The 19,299-nt window shown below is 41.9% G+C and overlaps 3 protein-coding genes across 8 annotated transcripts in view; all 3 read left to right on the top strand.

The window, feature by feature from the left end:
* PSME4 (proteasome activator subunit 4) overlaps positions 1-4,567 on the top strand; it is a 101,612-nt gene extending 97,045 nt beyond the window's left edge. For 2 of the 4 annotated variants that reach the window (XM_051842887.2, XM_070069121.1), the window contains 3 exons: positions 933-1,066; positions 2,074-2,212; positions 2,432-4,567. In XM_051842887.2, coding sequence (XP_051698847.1) covers positions 933-1,066; positions 2,074-2,208 — 269 coding nt within the window. In that variant the 3' untranslated portion in view covers positions 2,209-2,212; positions 2,432-4,567. The remainder of the gene's footprint in view (positions 1-932; positions 1,067-2,073; positions 2,213-2,431) is intronic. The other 2 variants (XM_051842886.2, XM_051842888.2) reach the window with 1 other exon arrangement.
* Positions 4,568-8,340: 3,773 nt separating this feature from the next.
* On the top strand, positions 8,341-17,471 carry GPR75 (G protein-coupled receptor 75). Of its 3 annotated transcripts, none has more exon segments than NM_001205046.1 (2): positions 8,341-8,544; positions 13,098-15,053. In NM_001205046.1, a coding segment is annotated over 1 exon segment (1,620 nt). In that variant the 5' UTR covers positions 8,341-8,544; positions 13,098-13,213; the 3' UTR covers positions 14,834-15,053.
* Positions 8,445-19,299, top strand: part of ASB3 (ankyrin repeat and SOCS box containing 3) — a 190,648-nt gene continuing 179,793 nt past the window's right edge. Inside the window, exon 1 of the mRNA XM_051829002.2 lies at positions 8,445-8,548. Within this exon, the coding sequence (XP_051684962.1) occupies positions 8,445-8,548 (104 nt within the window). The remainder of the gene's footprint in view (positions 8,549-19,299) is intronic.

Consider the following 19,299-nt stretch of genomic DNA (forward strand, 5'->3'; position numbering starts at 1 on the left):
TGCTGTTTTGGGCGTTTGCCATTCTATGCCCACTCTTAACTTTTACAAAGACCTATTTTCTGTTTACTTAATGATCATCAAGCTAACCCTACACTAAGTAAAAGAGTTGAACAAATAGTATGAAGAAAAAAAACACTATACTTGAACAGAAGAGACAAGAGCTGTAAATAATCATCAAGCAAAGTCTAATAGAATAGCAATGTACATTCCAGTTTCTCTGTTGAGAGCTATGTTTTTATTATTTTTAGGTCTTATTTGTACCAGGTGACATCATTTACGATTGGTTACTCTGATAATTTTTCTTAGATCCAACTCCCTGTGCTCCATGTTTCATGTGTATGCATATAAACAGACACTCTATGTATTAAGAAACAGAATCTGGAAAGCACTTTTAACATATTCTGCTACAGAAAGAATAGAGAACCATTAGAATACAAACACATTGCAGTTCTGTTTTGAGAACTTAAATGATGTGTTTACCTGTTGAACTGATGCATTCTCTGTTGGGGGTAGTCACATCCACAGAAATGTTTACCTTATTGGAGATTGTTTTAAGGTCAGGGTTTCCACTTTTGAATACAAATAAATTGATTAGAAAAGACATTACTCTGTTAGATTTTAACAAGTCCTAGCTAATACTAGTTGCCCTAGGTACAATTATGCTGTCATTGAGCAACATAGGATGTCTGGACAAATTCTTAAGTATAGAGTTATTTTTAGTGCAGTCTCAAAGTCATGTTTTTGATATGTGATTATGCAGATTGATTTCAAATGTAGATATTCACACACTGGAAATAACTAGCATAATTAAAAACCACATTTCACTGTAACACATGCATAGATACTATAAATGTTTGCACATATATTACTAGGTGTTTTTTTGTTTTTATTTTTGTTTTTGTTTTTTTTTGCGGCTTTTTTTTTTCTTGCAGAGTTGGTCAAACGCCATGCCGGGGTGTTAGGACTTGGTGCATGTGTTCTTTCCAGTCCTTATAATGTTCCCACCTGGATGCCCCAGCTGCTTATGAATCTCAGTGCACATCTGAATGACCCTCAGCCTATTGAGGTATAATTCTTCTTTTTAGTTTTTTTGCACATAGAGTTTCAGTGATGTCTTATAAGAAATCATTTATAGGCCGGTGCCGCGGCTCACTATGCTAATACTCCACCTGCGGCGCCGGCACACCGGGTTCTAGTCCCGGTCAGGGCGCCAGATTCTGTCCCGGTCGCTCCTCTTCCTGTCCAGCGCTCTGCTGTGGCCCACGAGTGCAGTGGAGGATGACCCGAGTCCTTGGGCCCTGCACCCACATGGGAGACCAGGAGAAGCACCTGGCTCCTGGCTTCGGATCAGCGCGGGACGCCGGTCGCAGCATGCCAGCCACAGCGGCCATTATGGGGTGAACCAACGGAAAAAAGGAGGATCTTTCTCTCTGTCTCTCTCACTATCCACTCTGTCAAAAAAAAAAAAAAAAAATCATTTATAGTAAATTCCTGTACACTCTGAACTTTTTGCTTTGCTGAAGCTCCTGCCTTTAACGAGCAATTCTGATCTCCACTAATTATTAAAATCCTGTAGGGATCTTATTCCCTGTATATTTGAGATCTTTTGATAGCAAAAATTATTTTACTTTCCAGTCCAATGGAAATACCATATTAACAGTGTCAGAATTGTCCGATTTCATGCTTCTGTTATTTCTAACATTTTATAGCTGGAAACTGTCTTACTAGAAACAAATGTTAAAATAGGAACTTCCATGGTGTTACTTAGTAGTGAACCTGGGTTACACAGCTCAGAATATCAATGACTTAGTCTGTCTCACCTTTATAAAAGGATGTATATGTACGTTGCAGCTTGTTTAATGATGTAATGTAAATTCCAGTGGTTTGTCCTAAAGTAAAGCTAGTAATTCTTCAGTGTTGCTGTCTTGCAGAAGTAAAATTGACTTGTTGGTTTTATAGTATTTGGTGATGGGTAATTTTAAATTCTAGAGGGATTGTTACTTAGCTGAAGGTATCCGTTATAGAATTCCTGTTTTTAGATGTTAAAATGTCTGTGGGTTGTCTATTCCACAGATGACTGTAAAAAAGACCTTATCCAATTTCCGAAGGACACACCATGACAACTGGCAAGAACACAAACAGCAGTTCACTGATGACCAGCTGCTAGTTCTCACTGATCTCCTTGTGTCACCATGCTATTATGCGTAGAAGGGTAAGTCAGCAAACCTGGGTTTCAAAAAGCAACATCCTCAGGCAGATGCCATTGGTTTTGTGACTGATAGTGGGTATGCATCGGGATTTGTTTATTTGTTTTGATTGGTTGTTTTTGGTTTTTCCTGACATTCTTAGATGATACTGTTTAGGTGGGGGAAGGGGCTTATTTGTTTAATTTTAGTTACTTTTGAGGCAAAAAGAGATCTCCCATCCACAGGTTCACTCACACTGACCAGAACTGGACCAGGCTGAAGCTATGAGCCAGGAACTCAGTCCAGGAGTCTCATGTGGGGAGGAGGGACCCAGCTACTTGAGCCATCACCAGCAGCCTGCCAGGGTGCACATTAACAGGAGGCTGGACAGGAGCAAAGGCAGGACTCGAACCCAGCCATTGTGACATAGGATGCAGATGTCCAAAACAGTGACTAAACCAGGCACCTGCTCCCTGCCCACTCCCATGTTTGTTTTTCAGCATGCTTTGTTGTGGCTGGTGGAAGTACATTCCCAGAGACTGTCTGCTTCAGACATTAAGCAGAGGATGGATGTTACTGCTTTTAGACCTTTATAAATGAGTTGTCTTAGTAGGCTGGGTCCACGTTGGAAAGAAATGATATTCTGAGTTGCCTCTTAAGTAGGGTCTGCACATTTTGAGTTCCCTTGGAAACTCTGGGTAGTACAGTTAGGAGAATGTTTCATAGGGATTCTTAAATACTTGTTACCTATTCTCTCTAAAAAGGGAGGACCTACCAGGATAAAAAGAATAGATAGTTTCATTTATTGAGCTTTTAGAATTGAATGTCCTGTTACCTAATTGAATTTTTTTCTCTCTGATGCAGATGACTAGTCCTCACTTCAGGCTCTTCTCATCAAAAATTCCAGATCCTCAGGTACCATCTGTGGTGGCTCTCAGCAGGCTTGAAAACTCTGCCTCTTTTGAGCTCTCATCATTTTGGTGGTTTCTGTGTTTGGTCTCACTAGTCTGCGTTCCACAGGTTCTCAGCTGCCATTTTATTTCCTAATTTGTCTGGAAGTGTTTCCAGAATATTGATCACTTTTCCTTTGAGGCATCAAAGTCACAAAGTTTCAGACTAGAAATTATTACTCAGTATGATCATGGCGTCCAAAACCAAACAAAATCTAAGAGCTCATGAAGAAACAGTTGATTGGAATGGAGACTATCCATCAGTAGTACAGGTCCTGTCATTTCATTCATCTCAAATGATTTTGAATTCTTCCCAAACAGATGTTAGGTGTAGATGGTAGTAGGGCTATGGGCCATAAATCTGAAGCCTTGGGTCTGGAGAACCATGAAGAGAGAAGGAAAAGAGGACAAGTCTTGAACCTAACTAGTGGATACCTGACGGATTGCTTGACTAAGGCACAGGAGTGAAGTCTGTGTCTGCGCACTTCCCACAGACTGGAGTTTTTGGTGCTGAATAGAGCCAGTTGCTAAAAACTGGGGGTTTGGTGAATACATTTTTGATTGAGTGTTCTGTGTGTATACAATGTGTGATTTTGAAAATAAACAGCAACAACAATGAAAACCCTGACTGGTTGATTTTTACCTATATTCTTTCTAAATACTGTTTGAACCCTCTTTGAAAACTGTTGTACTTCACGTAAATGGAAGACTGCTGTGTTGTGGAAATTCTGTAATTTTTTTTTCTTTCTGTCTGTTTCTTTTGCTTGCAGAATCGCTGAGAGACTAATAAGGCTTGATATTTAATTGACTGGTTTAATATATGTTACATAGATGTAAAAGATTGTATAAACTGTAGAGATAGCATTGGCAAGACTTTGTACAGATGGAACAAACCTTTTACACAACACATTGTAATTAATTTGTAAAGATTCACATGTAGTTCTTATAGTGATTTTTGAGCTTTTGTACCCACTGAATGCCTTTTTTTGTGTTTTTAAATTATTTTCTTTATCTTTTCATGTTACAGAAGCTTAAGTGTGGGGGTTTTGGTTTTGTTTTTTTTTAAATTCATTTATCATTAGAATGTCTGAATTTTTATGTAACTTGTGTGTGCATCTCTAAATGCTAACACCACATGTTTGCCTATGACAAGTTAATTGAGTGCAAGGTATCTTCTAGATTGAAGTAATTCACAAGTTGGGGATTGTCATCTTGCAACACAACCTGTACAGTCTTCCTTAAAGGAACACTACAGTATATTTTTTAGTATCTACTTGCTAAATGACTCAATACAGATCTAAGCACAGCAGTGGTTCTGGTACAGTATTTAAGTGTCAGCATACACAGGCATAATCCCTGTATAGAGTAGTGCCAAACTGATTATTTCAATTGTGTAACTAGTTTAAAACCTAATAAATGGATTGTTTTTAACACCTGGCTTTTGTCTTGATTAAGAGGAGAAGGCAGTTGTGTAGACTTTTATTTTATTCTTTTAATTCATTTATTTATCTGGAAGACAGAGACTTCATCCACTGGTTGTCTCCCCAAATGGCCAGGGCTGGACCTCCCATGTAGGTGGCAGGGACCCACATAGTTGAGTCATCTTCCGCTACCTTTCCAGGCACATTAGTTGGCAAAGAGCTGTATTGTAAGTGAATCAGCTAGGACTCAAACCATCCTTCGAGTACGGGATACTGGTGTCACAGGCAGCAGCTTAACTTGTTGTGCTACAACACCAGCCTCTATGGACTCCTCTTGGAGCCTCAGGTGTTAATTCACACCCTGAAACCAATATGAATGCTCTATATCTTTACTGGCCAGTAGCTACCAGCAACATGGGAGTATTTACATTTAATTAAATAAATGATTCCCTAAGTCTCACCAGGCACATTTCAAATGATTATTTTCACTATATGTGGCAAGTGATTATACCACATTGAATAGCACAATTGAATTTTTCCAACAGCACTGGACAGCACTGGCCTGAATGATTGGTTCTCAGACTAATGTGCACAAAGATGATGTGGGCTTTTTGGAATTATTACCTTAATGTTTCCCCCAAATTATACCGTAAATTACTGAAGTTTTCTACCAGTGGCCTCAGGAATGAAAAAGAGTGGAACGGCAGTTGTCTAAAATGGTTCTTAAAGTGTATGGTGTGGGCCTGGCGCTGTGGTGTAGTGGATAAGACTGCTGCCTGCAGTGCTGGCATCCCATAGGGGCACCGGTTCGAGTCCTGGGTGCTCTACCTCAGATCCAGCTCTCTGCTAGGGCCTGGGAAAGCAGTAGAGGATGGCTCAAGTCCTTGGGCCTCTGCACCTGTGTGGGTGACTTGGAGGAAGCTCCGAGCTTTGGATCAGCACAGCTCTGGCCATTGTGACCATCTGGGGAGTGAACCAGTAGATGGATGACCTCTCCCTCTGCCTCTCTGGCTCTGCCTTTCAAATAAATTTTTTAAAAAATAATAAAATGTATGGTACATTAGCAAGGGTGGAGATGGATGGAGCAGGAACACTAAGGGAGGCAGACCCACATTTGAAAATCATGGTGGGTGAGAAGTGATGGTAGGGAAAAACCTATACATCTTTAAGATCATAAGGGCTAATCTTGAGATTTTAAGTGGATTCTTAAAAAATACATTGCAGATAGTGTTACAAATTTTTTAGTTTGTTTACCTAATTCAGGTATAAGTATTTTAGTGCAAAACATTTTTGAAATCCGCATTTTGAGTTCAGAAAGCTTATATGATAAAAACCAAGCATGGATTTCAACGTTTTTTGCTCCAAAACTTTCAATTCCATTTCTACAAGCTGAAGCACTATCATACATGCATGTAATAATGAAAAAGTTGTTTCCAGAGATTTGTAGTGTTGGCATTGCAAAATTCTCTTGGTTGCAGGCCAATTTTGGTGACTGGTAATGTGACCAGAAAGGACTGATGAGTTTAGACTTTGTCTTAAGCTGCCATTTTCTTTTTCATATTCCCTTGTTGAGTGTCAGGGTTTTCCATTTTCTCTACTACAAATTAACATGGCAGTGCACATTTTAGAACTTCGTGCTTTAAAACTTTTGATGTAGCTGTTTTAGGAAAGAAGTTTTTAGGTCCAGTATCTAAACCTTTCTACCTGAGAGGTAGACAGTGAGTGAGCTTCCATCTGCTGGTGCACTCCTGAAGTTCCCACAAAAGCTAGACTGAAGCCAGTGGCCAGTAACTGGAACCCAACCAATAGAGGGATCACCTGCTGCCTTCCAGGATTTGCATCAGCAGAAAGCAGCAATTAGGAACTGAGCCAATCCCAGACACTGATGTGGGACATGGACATCACAGCCGCTGTTCTAACTGCTTGGCTAGGTGCCCACCCCAAAATCTAAATATTTTAATGGCTCTAATATGTTTTCTTAGGTACGTGTATCAACTTGCATTACAATTGTAGTGTGTATTGGAATGCTGGTTCCACTCTAGGTCTGTAGGCTATCCATGTTTTAATGTATAACTAGTTCTGGAACTAGTGAATTTTAATTTCCTTTTCTAAATTTCTAGGACCCTTTACAACTTGTGATTTTTTTTTTTTTAAAGTATGAAGTCATTTCTCCTGTAGGGGTTAACAACTGGTAACAATCCAGCCCAAACCCTTGGCAATCCCTTCCCTTCATATGGCCAGATAGAGATGAACATGAACTTGCATTTTTTGTTTTATGTAGCAGTTAACTTAAAAGAAGCAGCATATAATTTTGGTGAGAATTCCTACTCTATAACAAGTCGTCTTTTTCTGTTGACTGCTTCTAGGCCCCAGGGTCACCGTTACTGACAGCATGTATTAGAACTGGTGCGTGCCTGTCTCGTCTCCTGACCTCTGTCTCTGCTGCAAGTGATTGATTAGTGGAGTACGATTTATGTGGGAATTAACTGGAAAGGTTTCTTGATGGCATGATCAACACTTGGACTGAATGTGTACTTTGTAATTAGCCAGCCCTCTTGTTTTTGTTTTGTTTATTGTTGAAAGCACCTGGACACTGAGAAACTATGCATAAGTAAAATTATTGTATTTGTTGGTTCTGTGTTTAACTTAGCTTGAAAGATGATTACAGTAACAAAATTCTCTGTTTCATCTGAACAGAATCAACTTTTTGTGTTTTTCCTACCTACTAGGGTGGATGAAGGAAAGAGCATTCAAATAACATTTCTAAATAGCTTCCCTGCGGAGGTTAAGAAAATAAAGGAGTAAGGGGCTTCTGGCACATCAGTTAAGCTGCTGTTAGCAACCTTGATGCTTGCATCCCATAGCAAAGAGTTGGTTCCAGTCCAGGCTACTCTGCTTCGGATCCAGCTCCTTGCCTAAAGTGCCTCGGAAGGCAGTAGAGGATTGGCCCAAGTGCTTGGACCCCTGGCACCCATGTGGGAGACCCAGATGGGAGTTCCTGGCTTCTAGCATCCGCCTGGTCCAGCCCTGGCTAATTTGGCCATTTGAGAAGTGAAGCAGCAGGTGGAATCTCCGTTTCTGTTACTCTTTCAAAGTAATTAACATGCCTTTAAAAAAAATCCTAATTAGTTTAGAATACTGAAGGGGTAAAAGTTGAGCTGATTTGATGAGGAGTGTTATCTGGTGACAGAGACTGGAGTTAAATCCATTTTAAGAATGCGTTAGAATGAGAGGACGGTAGTTTTCTGTATACTTGCTCACTAACAGCCCAGCCACACTGCTTGGCGGATTTTGAACATTCAATACGGTATTAACATCTGTGATTTCTTGGCTTGGTTATTTGCACAGGTAGTTTCTGTCTACTAAGTTCCCTAATGCTTTAAGTTAAAGGTGGCTTGATTGAAGTTGTTAAAATGATTTACACATTATTTCTCGCGCAAAGTTCCAAACTGGACAATGCCTAAATTTAGGAGAAAAACCGAGCTGCAGCCTCTAGTGGAAATGAGCAGACTGGCTTGAAAGCCCCGGGCTTTCCGGGGGAGCGGGGCGCCAGGTGCGAAGGCCAGGGGCCGACCGTCGTGACGGCTGAGGACGCCAGCTCGCCCGCCCCGCGGCTCCCTCCTCTGCAGCAAAGGCCTCTGTGGGGGGCGCTGGGCCCTGGCCTGGCCGCGCTCTTCCTGCTCCGTAGTTCTCAGCGCCGGCCCTGCTCAGCGGCTCAAGCGCCCCCACGCGCGCGGCGGGAGCGCCCGGGCTCCGGGCACGAGACCGGGCAGGCGGAGCGCCGGCCCGAGTGTCCGGCGGAGGGGGTGGCGCCCTCCGCGGCTCCGTGACTGCGCCTCCGCGCCCCCGGCTCGCCGCGGCTCCCGGGATGCGCGGAGGCGGCAGCGATGGCGATGATGCCTCTAGCCCCGCATCCTTCGGGGCGGCGGGCGGAGCTGAGGTCCCGGCTGCGGGATGGAGGAGGAGGGTCGGCGCGGCGCCCACCCGGCAGGTGAGAGACCGCGGGCCCCTTGAGGAGGACGACCCCACGGGTCGGGGGGTGGAGGGGGGTGCCGGTCGGAGGCCGCGGGTTAGCGAGGAGCGCCGCTGCGCTGGGCCAGGCCGCGCACCTGTGCCCCCAGCGCGGGCTGCGGTAGAGGCCGTCTCGCTGGTCCTCGCCAGCGCCCTGGAGGCCCCCGCCCTGCCTGACCCCTCTTCACCCCTGCGGCCCTCTGCCGGTTTTCACAAGCTTCCCCGCCTGGCCTAGGCCCTCCTCACCATCACCTCTCCCGGCTCCGGGGAGCCCCGCAGCTGGAGCGACCTCCCTCCCTCCACTCTCTCCCTCCACTCGTTGGCTCGGCCTCCCATCCCTCCCACCAGTTGACCCACCCCATCAGCTGCTCCAGGCTGCAAGAGTAGTTGAAGGCTTTCAAAAAAAAAATCAGCTACACCTGGCTTGAATCTTAGTGACCTTGGGTGAGTTATCCAACCTCCCGAGGTTTTCCTCGTCAATACTAATGCAGGGGGAATGGTAATATTGAGGGTTAGGCTCTGGAAATGCCTACCCTGGGGGAATTTAGGACCGAGAAAGAGAAAATGGGTGGGAAGAATCCAGGTCATGAATTGAGTTGTGAAAGATGTTTTAATGATTACTAAAGATTAAACCAGAACAGAGACTTGTCTCACATTTTAATGAGAAATCATTGCCACTCTACAAAATTTTCTGTTTCTTGCCTAACTCTTTACTTCACAGTCAATTGTAATCAGATGCATGTGAATTCATTGTCTCTTCATTGTAGTGAATAAGCCTGCTTAAGACAGACGTTCCAGCTTAAAATCTTTTGGGTTTTATGGCTTTTAATCACATCTTCCAGGGCCCATTTGTGGTCCCAGAGAGAGTGTAGCTTGTACGCTTGCAATGAAAATAACTTTGGTAGTGTGTCATATTTAGAAGTAGCAAATAGATGTTTACTCCCCCAAATCATCAGGTTTTGTGTTCCTGCCATCATAACTTTGTTCTAAATTGTGACCTCAGCCTCCACTTTCTAAAAGTCCCAGAACTTGGCTGATTCTAACACCTGGGTTTCCTTCCCCTCTGTTTCCTGTGTTGCTTCTGCAGTCTCTGCCTAAACTGTCCTCTGTTTTTCCTCCCTTTTCCTTTTCATCCACTGATTTCTTCTTCTCTTCCTCTTCTTTCTTCTTTCTTCTTCTTCTTCTTCTTCTTCTTCTTCTTCTTCTTCTTCTTCTTATTATTATTATTATTATTATTATTATCCCAATAGGAGTAATTTGTAATAACCTTATACTGGAGCTATGATTATCAAGCTTTCTAATCAGATATGTGAAAAGGTTTTGTATTTACATCTATAGATAGACATGGATATCTAGGTCAATAGCTTAGAATTTGGGGTTCTAGGAACCTTTTTTTCAGGAAGGAGTTGCAGTCAATAACTACTTCATAGGATTATTGTGAAAATGAATTGAAGTTTGATAACTTGTATCAAGTCTCTAGTATAAGTTCCTGCCATGAAATAAGCACCCAATGAATTTAGCTTTGGTAATTTTCTTCTTTTTTTTTTTTTTTTTTTTTTTTTTTTTTTGACAGGCAGAGTGGACAGTGAGAGAGAGAGACAGAGAGAAAGGTCTTCCTTTGCCGTTGGTTCACCCTCCAATGGCCGCCGCGGCTGGCGCGCTGCGGCCAGCGCACCACGCTGATCCGATGGCAGGAGCCAGGAGCCAGGTGCTTTTCCTGGTCTCCCATGGGGTGCAGGGCCCAAGCACCTGGGCCATCCTCCACTGCACTCCCTTGCCACAGCAGAGGGCTGGCCTGGAAGAGGGGCAACCGGGACAGAATCCAGCGCCCCGACCGGGACTAGAACCCGGTGTGCCGGCGCCGCTAGGCGGAGGATTAGCCTAGTGAGCCGCGGCGCCGGCCGGTAATTTTCTTCTAACCTGGTGATCCCTGCCTGCATTCTTTGCTGTTCTGTTTACATTGTGGTGGCAGAGTGCGTGGGCTTTGGTTAGGTTCACATCCATGTTCTTGCATGGGTTAAGTGTTGACCTTCTAACTCAGTTTCCTCATCTGCAAAATGGAAAGGTTATGCTAACTCGTTCAGTTGTGAGGAGTCAGTAACAAAAGTGTGGAGCATGGTGAACCCTGCCAGGCACCTTATCAGCACTTGATAAGAATAATACAGTATACCGTATAATAATATGGTAATGACACTTACGAAAATTATATTGCTGTTATTCTTTCCTATCCTGGAATTTGTTTTTACTTTTCAAAAATTTGTTGAAAACCTTAAAAGTTATTGAAAACATGTAACAATTTGAAACGTGAGAGTTTTCCCTCAATTTGTCCTTGGATTATTGGTCTTGCATCTTATCCTTGACTAATGTTGGTGTCTCATCATTTCATTTTCTCGTTGAGAAATCAACCCCCTTTCTGATTATCTCCTGGCCCGGGGTCTTCATAACTTCCATCATTCCACTTCTTCATTATTTCCCACTTTCTCGTTATTTCTCTGAGCATCCTGGTTTCAGCTTCCTCATTCGTGTAACTTCCCCAGTCCAGTTTTCTCCATTGCTCTTCACTCTTCCTTATTCTTCTCCTTCCAAAAAGGAAGCCCTTGTCTGGAGAGAGGGAGCTTGCTCTCTACCCTAGTATCACCTCTGCTCTTCGTGCCTTCTTTCACTGGGTTTCCTCTCACTGGGTTTTCCTTTCTACTTCTGCTTCTATAAAGTTAGCCCCAGGCCTTTAATTATCAGTTTATTAAAAACAGTAAAAATTTGTCATTTTCACTACATAGGTAACAAATTGTTCAGAAACAGTTTTTATAGACTTTAAGTAGAAACAATGAGAGCTATCCATTACTCTTGCTTTTTTTTTTTTTTTTTATTCTCATCTCTCATGGAACTTTTTTAAAGGAAAATACAGAGAATCTGGTCTCATTTTCCAGTGGAGAAATTCACCATATGGTCGTCAAATCCTCTGTATGACCATTAAGAAAGCATTAATGAAGGACACCAGTTACATGGATCTCCCAGGGCTGTGTGTGTCCTATACTCACTGTTGTTCATTGCCGAGACTTATGTTCTGAGTAGTTCATAGCTGGTACTTGGAGTCCTCAGGGATCCATCTCTTACTGACCTGGCCTGTTCCTCTACTCCCTGATCCAACAACTCAAGGTTAGCATTGGAGGCCTCTGGGATACAACTTGAGCAGGTGGTTAAATATTCTGAACAACATCAGTCCTGGACCTCCACAAAACAATTGGCTATTCCTAAATGTTCGATGAAAGCAAATGCTTTTTGGTTGTCAGGAGCATAGTGCCAAGCAACGTGATCCATCCCACTAGATGCAACTATCGGAAAAGGTTGGGCACCTGGCCCACAAAGCATTGCGGACTGGGACAATGTAGAAGATTTGTGTGAATGTACAGCACATCTCATTTCAGAATGGGGGGAAAAGGTCAATAAAGGAAAGAGGGAGCAGGAAAGACTGTGTCTTTCTAATCTCTGTGCCCTCAGAATTAAATATAATGTCAGCATATGGTATGCACATTGTCACTGTCAACTGAATGGATGAATGTTGGAATGAGTGCATGCTTCTGGTTTTATTGGGAGGATATTCCTGTTGGAATAATGTCAATTCACATTTAATGGCAGTTTAGAGTTTATGAAGTAGTGCCTTGCCCTTTGTTAATTTTGAGTATAATTCCAACATCTCTTTGTTACTATTTTCCCCCTCTTAGATGTAGTCCACACAGTTTCCCTCACTCCCCCAAAGGAAGATATGGAGTTGGCAAAGACATCTCCAACTGGGAAAATAAATGATAAATATTGGGAAATAAAGGATTCTTTCTAGGGGAAAAATAGGATATTTTTAGTGATTCATGGAAATTGTATTGAAGGGCTTCGTAATGTATCCACATTACCCTCTTGCTTATATTTTCAAACTCACCCTGTTTCCGGCCCCAGTCTCTGTGGGGAAGACTGACTTCATCTCCATGAATCCTCCCCCGCTCACCCTTCACCCAGCTGGCTCCTTTTACCAAAGCTCCTGTCATTCATGCATTCCCAGCTCCATCCCCGACTGCATTAGCTTCCCCTCTTTGCTTGCCCAGCACCCTGAAACCACATTAGGCTGTAATAACATAGGTAGACGGATCTCCTCCACCAGACTGTGATCTCTGGTGGAGCTGTGTCTCTGTATAGCCCCAGTACCTGACATGGAAACACTGCTGAAAGTAGCACCTGCGCGTCCTCAGTCAGAACCTCAAGGGTAAGGCCCAGGAATCTACTCTCCATGTGATACTGAAACTTTTGTCACGGGCTTCAGGTGTGACTTAAAGTATGTTTTAAACCCACAGTGTTATAGAAGTAAGTATTAGCTGTTTTAATGTATTTTGAGGCATTTGTGTCTTTTCAGTGTTGGACTTAGTGAGGAGAAATGCTTGCAGTGTGCTAGATCAGAGCTGAAAAATTCTGGTGCTTTGAAAAAATAATGAAACCACTGTATTAATTCCTTTTTGTTTCTGGGTGTGCATTTCCGTGTACAGGCTTATCTGCCTTGGGCCTCTCTTGTCACGTATCACTCATCTGTGAGTTGAAGCCCTGACTCCTTTCCCATTGAGCACTTTTGGAGAACAGAAGGAAGAGGCATTTCTCTCTGAAGATGAACTCAACAGACCCCCTTGAGGATGCCTACAATGCCACCTTGCTACGCGTGCCTCACTGGCAGGGAGGGAACAGCTCCTCTCTCCAGGAGGGGCTCGAGGATCTCATCCACACGGCCACCTTGGTGACCTGTACGTTTCTGCTCACCGTCATCTTCTGCCTGGGCTCATATGGCAACTTCATTGTCTTCTTGTCTTTCTTTGATCCAGCCTTCAGGAAATTCAGAACCAACTTTGATTTCATGATCTTGAACCTGTCCTTCTGTGACCTCTTCATCTGTGGAGTGACGGCCCCCATGTTCACCTTTGTGTTGTTCAGCTCGGCCAGGAGTATCCCAGATGCATTCTGCTTCACCTTCCATCTCACCAGTTCAGGCTTCATCATCATGTCCCTCAAGACGGTGGCGGTGATTGCCCTGCACCGGCTCCGGATGGTGCTCGGGAAGCAGCCTAATCGCACAGCCTCTTTTTCCTGTACCTTGCTCCTCACTCTACTTCTCTGGGCCACCAGTTTCACCCTGGCTACTTTGGCTACCTTGAAAACTAGCAAGTCCCACCTCTGTCTTCCCATGTCCAGCCTGATGTCTGGAGAAGGGAAAGCCATCCTCTCTCTCTATGTGGTTGACTTCTCCTTTTGTGTCACCGTGGTCTCTGTCTCTTACATCATGATCGCTCAGACCCTGCATAGGAATGCTCAAGTCAGAAAGTGCCCCCCTGTCATCACAGTTGATGCTTCCAGACCACAACCTTTCATGGGGGCCCCCGTGAAGGGAGGCGGAGATCCCATCCAATGTACCATGCCGGCTCTATATAGGAACCAGAATTACAACAAACTGCAGCATGTTCAGACCCATGGATACACCAAGAATCCCAACCAGCTGCCAACTCCTGCAGCCAGCCGACTCCAGCTGGTATCCGCCATCAACCTCTCCACTGCCAAGGATTCCAAAGCTGTGGTCACCTGTGTGATCATTGTGCTGTCGGTCCTGGTGTGCTGTCTTCCACTGGGGATTTCCTTGGTGCAGGTGGTTCTGTCCAACAATGGGAGCTTCATCCTTTACCAGTTTGAACTGTTTGGATTTACCCTTATATTTTTCAAGTCAGGATTAAACCCTTTTATATATTCTCGGAACAGTGCCGGGCTGAGGAGGAAAGTGCTCTGGTGCCTCCAGTACATCGGCCTGGGTTTTTTCTGCTGCAAACAAAAGACTCGACTTCGAGCCATGGGAAAGGGGAACCTGGAAGTCAACAGAAACAAATCCTCCCATCATGAAACAAACTCTGCCTACATGTTGTCTCCAAAGCCACAGAAGAAATTTGTGGACCAGGCTTGTGGCCCAAGTCATTCAAAGGAAAGTGTAGTAAGTCCCAAGATATCTGCTGGACATCAACACTGTGGTCAGAGTAGCTCGACCCCCATCAACACTCGGATTGAACCATACTACAGCATCTATAACAGTAGCCCTTCCCAGGAGGAGAGCAGCCCATGTAACTTGCAGCCAGGAAACTCTTTTGGATTTGCCAACTCATACATTGCCATGCACTATCACACTACTAATGATTTGATGCAGGAATATGACAGCACTTCAGCCAAGCAGATTCCAGTCCCCTCTGTTTAAAGTCATGGGGTCTAGAGACTCTTTTGTAAATGGTTTTGCGTCAGATGCTGAGTCTTTTTTAACTTTTTGGCATCAGTGTCAGATCAGAACTTAAAGACTGAGCTAAAGAGTTGGCAACTAAGACTTTCTTATGCCTGAAATATTAGTATCTGTTAGTTTGCTTTATAGTTTCCTGATACTTTAATATTTAATGTAAAAGTTTATTTAGATTTCTACCTTGACCTGTGTCCCCATCTTTTGTACTGAACCTTTAAATAGACCATGAATCATTATGCTGCCATGTTGAAGTAGAAAATCAACTGATTATGATTCTTTGAGTCAATATTAAGGATTTTCAAAAGTATATGTTTGCTGAATTTTTAGAAGAATGTGAAGGTATGATCTTTGCTGAGGTTTTATGACTACTTCTTATTAAGTGAATTATGAATTTTGATTCTGTGGAGTGCTAAAACAGGAAAGAGTACACTTTTTTTTTTTTTTTGCTGGCAGGTTGATTTGAATGATATATTGTTAAAGCAGAAAATCAGAAGTATATTACCCATAATCTGTCCTTACTAAAAGTACTCACACAGGCAGTAGTACTTTTCTTACATAAATATAATATTATAGTTATTGCCATTTCGTATTATATATATTATTTTTGTGTCAAGTGAGTAGCTTCATCAATCATTTTAAAAGATATGTCTTTGCTTGTTAAAGTGAATTATTATGTTTCAGAGTAATCTTATATGCAAGAATCCTATTAAAGAGAACTGCTTCTCTAATGGAAGTACACTTTCCTGGGAGATTAAGACTACTGCAGGCATAGTTGATATTCTTGCATGGGAAGCAGTGTGGTCTGTTCTCATACATTGGGCAATCTATTATTGCCTAATAAGGCTTGGAGATGAGACTGGGAGTGTTTAATTTGTGTTTCCTTCTGTGTGAGAAGAGTTTGGTAACCACCTGACCTATTGAAGTAACGTACTTAGAAATAATTTCTTTATTATCTTTATTTATAGATTGCTATGGTAAAAAAACTCAAGATTACTGTTTTCACACTATTGGTTTTATTTCTTTTCCATTAATCTTAAATTAGAAACAGGCAATGAGGAAAATAGATTAAATAATTCTGTACCTGAAACTAATTTTATTTTATACTCTGTGGTACATTAACAACTGCAAACTCATGTTTTTATGTAAAAATATTTTCATTATGCAATTAGTGTTTGAACTCTACAACTTTGTAACTGTTAGATGCAGGATGAGCATCAAGATACAAAAGTCTGCATTTATAAACTGTCATGTTCAATGATTATTATTGCAGTTTGGAATGCACTTTGTTCCTTTGGATGAAAGGACTCTGTTTATAGTGCCCTCTCTCTGACTCTTCCCAAATACAGAGATTGTGATAGGCATGGAGAAGGCAGAGTAGAACTAGAACTACTACTCAGCCTAACTATTACCTTCCAGTATTGGCCAATTATTTCTGTTTCAGAAATGTAAGTGTGAGGTGTAGGTTTTATTTTGTTTTTAAGTTCACCTTTTAGGACTGATTTACCTTCCTTCCCCCCTCCTAAACTCTCTCCCTCCTCTCTTTTTTTTTTTTTTTTTTTCCTTTCTTTTGCTATTAAATTTTGTAACAGAAAATATCCACTATCTCATTTTTCATGTAATTAAATGCTATTTTTGGAAGTCACTGTTAACTGTTTCAATTGTACTTTTATATTTTAATACTCACTATTTTCATTTATTAATGCTCCTATCACATAGGTTAGTATATTACCTCTTTTTAACAAAGAATTAAGAAATCAAATATTCTCTTCCAAGATCATTTGAATAATTGTGGCAAATTAGGAATTAGACTCTTTTTCTTAACTCACAACCTGTTTATTCTAGTATGCCAAACAGCTTTATATTTAATAACATTGATCAAGAAGATACTTCATACTTTTTAAGATATCTATCTTTTTTTCTGGCCAGGCATTTTAAATGTGATTTAATAAAAGGTTAAAAGTAATTTCTACTTGTAAAATTTTAAATGTCAGGTTTCCTATAAGATCTTTGGACTTGAGATGATTTGATCAGTATGGGGCCCATCTCTTTGGGACTTAAAAATTATAGCCTACAACAAACTTAGCATGTAGATATGAGGTATTTACTCTCTTTATGTGCATAAGAAATTATTTAATTAACTTGCATGAAATACATAGTGGGCTAGATTCTTAGCTCCCCTCTGTATCTATATCTACATCTACAGGTAGATGTAGATATAGATATAAAACTTGTCTCTTCAAAAGTTATGTATGTCTAGCTAATCCTATAGCTAGACATATATAACTTATCTCTTCATGAGTTATATATAAATATATCTATGTATGCCTATAGTGTCACATTATAGGTATAGATAGACATATATAACTTTTCATAAGGGCTAAAATGAGAACTAAAGCAATGAGAATTCAGTTGAACATGATTCATTAGAAGGGTGTGTTAATTAAGTTCTCTTGATGCTTTACTGTGATGCAAAATATGTGATATATTTAAAACATTTTATAATAATTGTTCTTATGTTAACTATTAGGTCAGATTTGTATTTCTGATGCTTTTAATGTTCTTTTAAAATAATGTTTGGAAAATAAAATACTGAAAATCCTAACATTTCTGAACACCAGATTGCACTATAATGACTTTTTATCCAATAATTTTCAAACTGTCAGCATGGAAATGATCATTTTTGCACAATGGGTAATAGTTTGTTCAGAGAGAGAGAGATGGAGAGAGAGAGAATTCTTTTCCTTTAAGAGATAAAATAATTTGACCACCATTAGTAAAACATGTGCACAGACTAATGCGGAATAGTTAACTTCAAAGGTTATTTACTAGACTTAGTTTCTCACCCAAAGGGAAGAGTCCCACCCAGTGGAAAAATTTCAATGACTTCTTTAAAATGAGATCAACTTGGGAAAAGAGAGAGAATTTTGAAATTTGTAGTTCCTCAGTCAGGAACTGAGATTCAGAAACATGAAGATAAATAGGAAAGGATTTAATATAGAATATCAGATGTCTACAAATCATTAGATGAGCAGAGCTCTATGATATGTCTCCAGAAAGATTCTACAATAGAAAATACAAGCCTGCCCAGCCAGACACACTATTAGTTTTGCTACAACAAATAAGGGAAGGAGACTGGAAGCTTTCCTTAGACTTGTGACTTCAAGGACACATTGTTGAAGTTTTCATCCAGGAATCAGGAACCTGCTGTTACTGCCACTATGTACACAACAAGTCCTCTTAATTACTGCAAGTAAAGTAGCTGAGCACCAAAAGAGAAAAATGCAGAAAAATTTGGCATCATGCATTGAGTTGGGGGGACCTAATTTGCGTCTATAACCTTCAGAAGAATCTGAATCGTGTAATTACACTACAAGGGTTGGTTATGTTTAAAAGGATGTTCAGGATGGATGCTGAGTTTCATTCTATTCTGTCCACAATGATTCACGTTCTTGGTACTCAGTATTGATATACTCGCCTCTAGTCATGCTCCCAAACCACAGCAATAATGACACCACCACTCTGCTTCTTGAAATAATGAAGCCTTATTTCCTCCAGAGAGAGGATGCAAAGTGGAATCATTCTGCCTCTCTAGTTCAGACATCCCAACTTGCTATTCTGTAACATAAGGACTAAATTCTAAAGTTTACTGCCAACATTTGTATCAAGTATTGGGGAAAATGGTAGAAAGAAGAAATTGGTTAAAATGTTTGATAGACACACACATACAAGCTATAGGATAAACAATAAAAATTGGAGTTAATACTGACCTTGAGGCCAGCGCCGCGGCTCACTAGGCTAATCCTCTGCCTGTGGCGCCAGCACCCTGGGTTCTGGTCCCAGTTGAGGCGCCAGATTCTGTCCCGGTTGCTCCTCTTCCAGTCCAGCTCTCTGCTGTGGCCCAGGAAGGCAGTGGAGGATGGCCCAAGTCCCTGGGCCCTGTACCTGCATGGGAGACCAGGAGGAGGCGCCTGGCTCCTGGCTTCGGGTCAGCGCAGTGCGCTGGCTGCAACGCGCCACTTGTGGGGTGAACTGACAGAAGGAAGACCTTTCTGTCGCTCTCTCTCACTAACTTCCTGTGCAAAAAAAAAAAAAAAAATACTGACCTTGAGTGCTTCTGTTAACTGGTCAGGAAATTGTGGCTAGTATATTATAATTTGCTCCCTCTGCTCCCCATGTCCTATCTTTTTGACCTCCACTAGCAGAAAGCTGGATCAGAAGTGGAGGCAAGACTTGCTTCCAGTGCACTCAGATATAGGATGAAGGTTAACCGTCTGCACCACAACACCCACCCCAGAGACAGTTTTAACTCCATTTATCCTCATCCACCTTTGTCGCTCCCCCTCTTCATGGAGGAACGACACTAAACCCTGCCTAGGCTTCATATCCAAGTCACGGCACCATTATGTCACTCCCCCTCTTCGTGGGGGAAC

This window comes from Oryctolagus cuniculus, chromosome 2, assembly GCF_964237555.1.
Source record: "Oryctolagus cuniculus chromosome 2, mOryCun1.1, whole genome shotgun sequence".
Lineage (NCBI taxonomy): Eukaryota > Metazoa > Chordata > Mammalia > Lagomorpha > Leporidae > Oryctolagus > Oryctolagus cuniculus.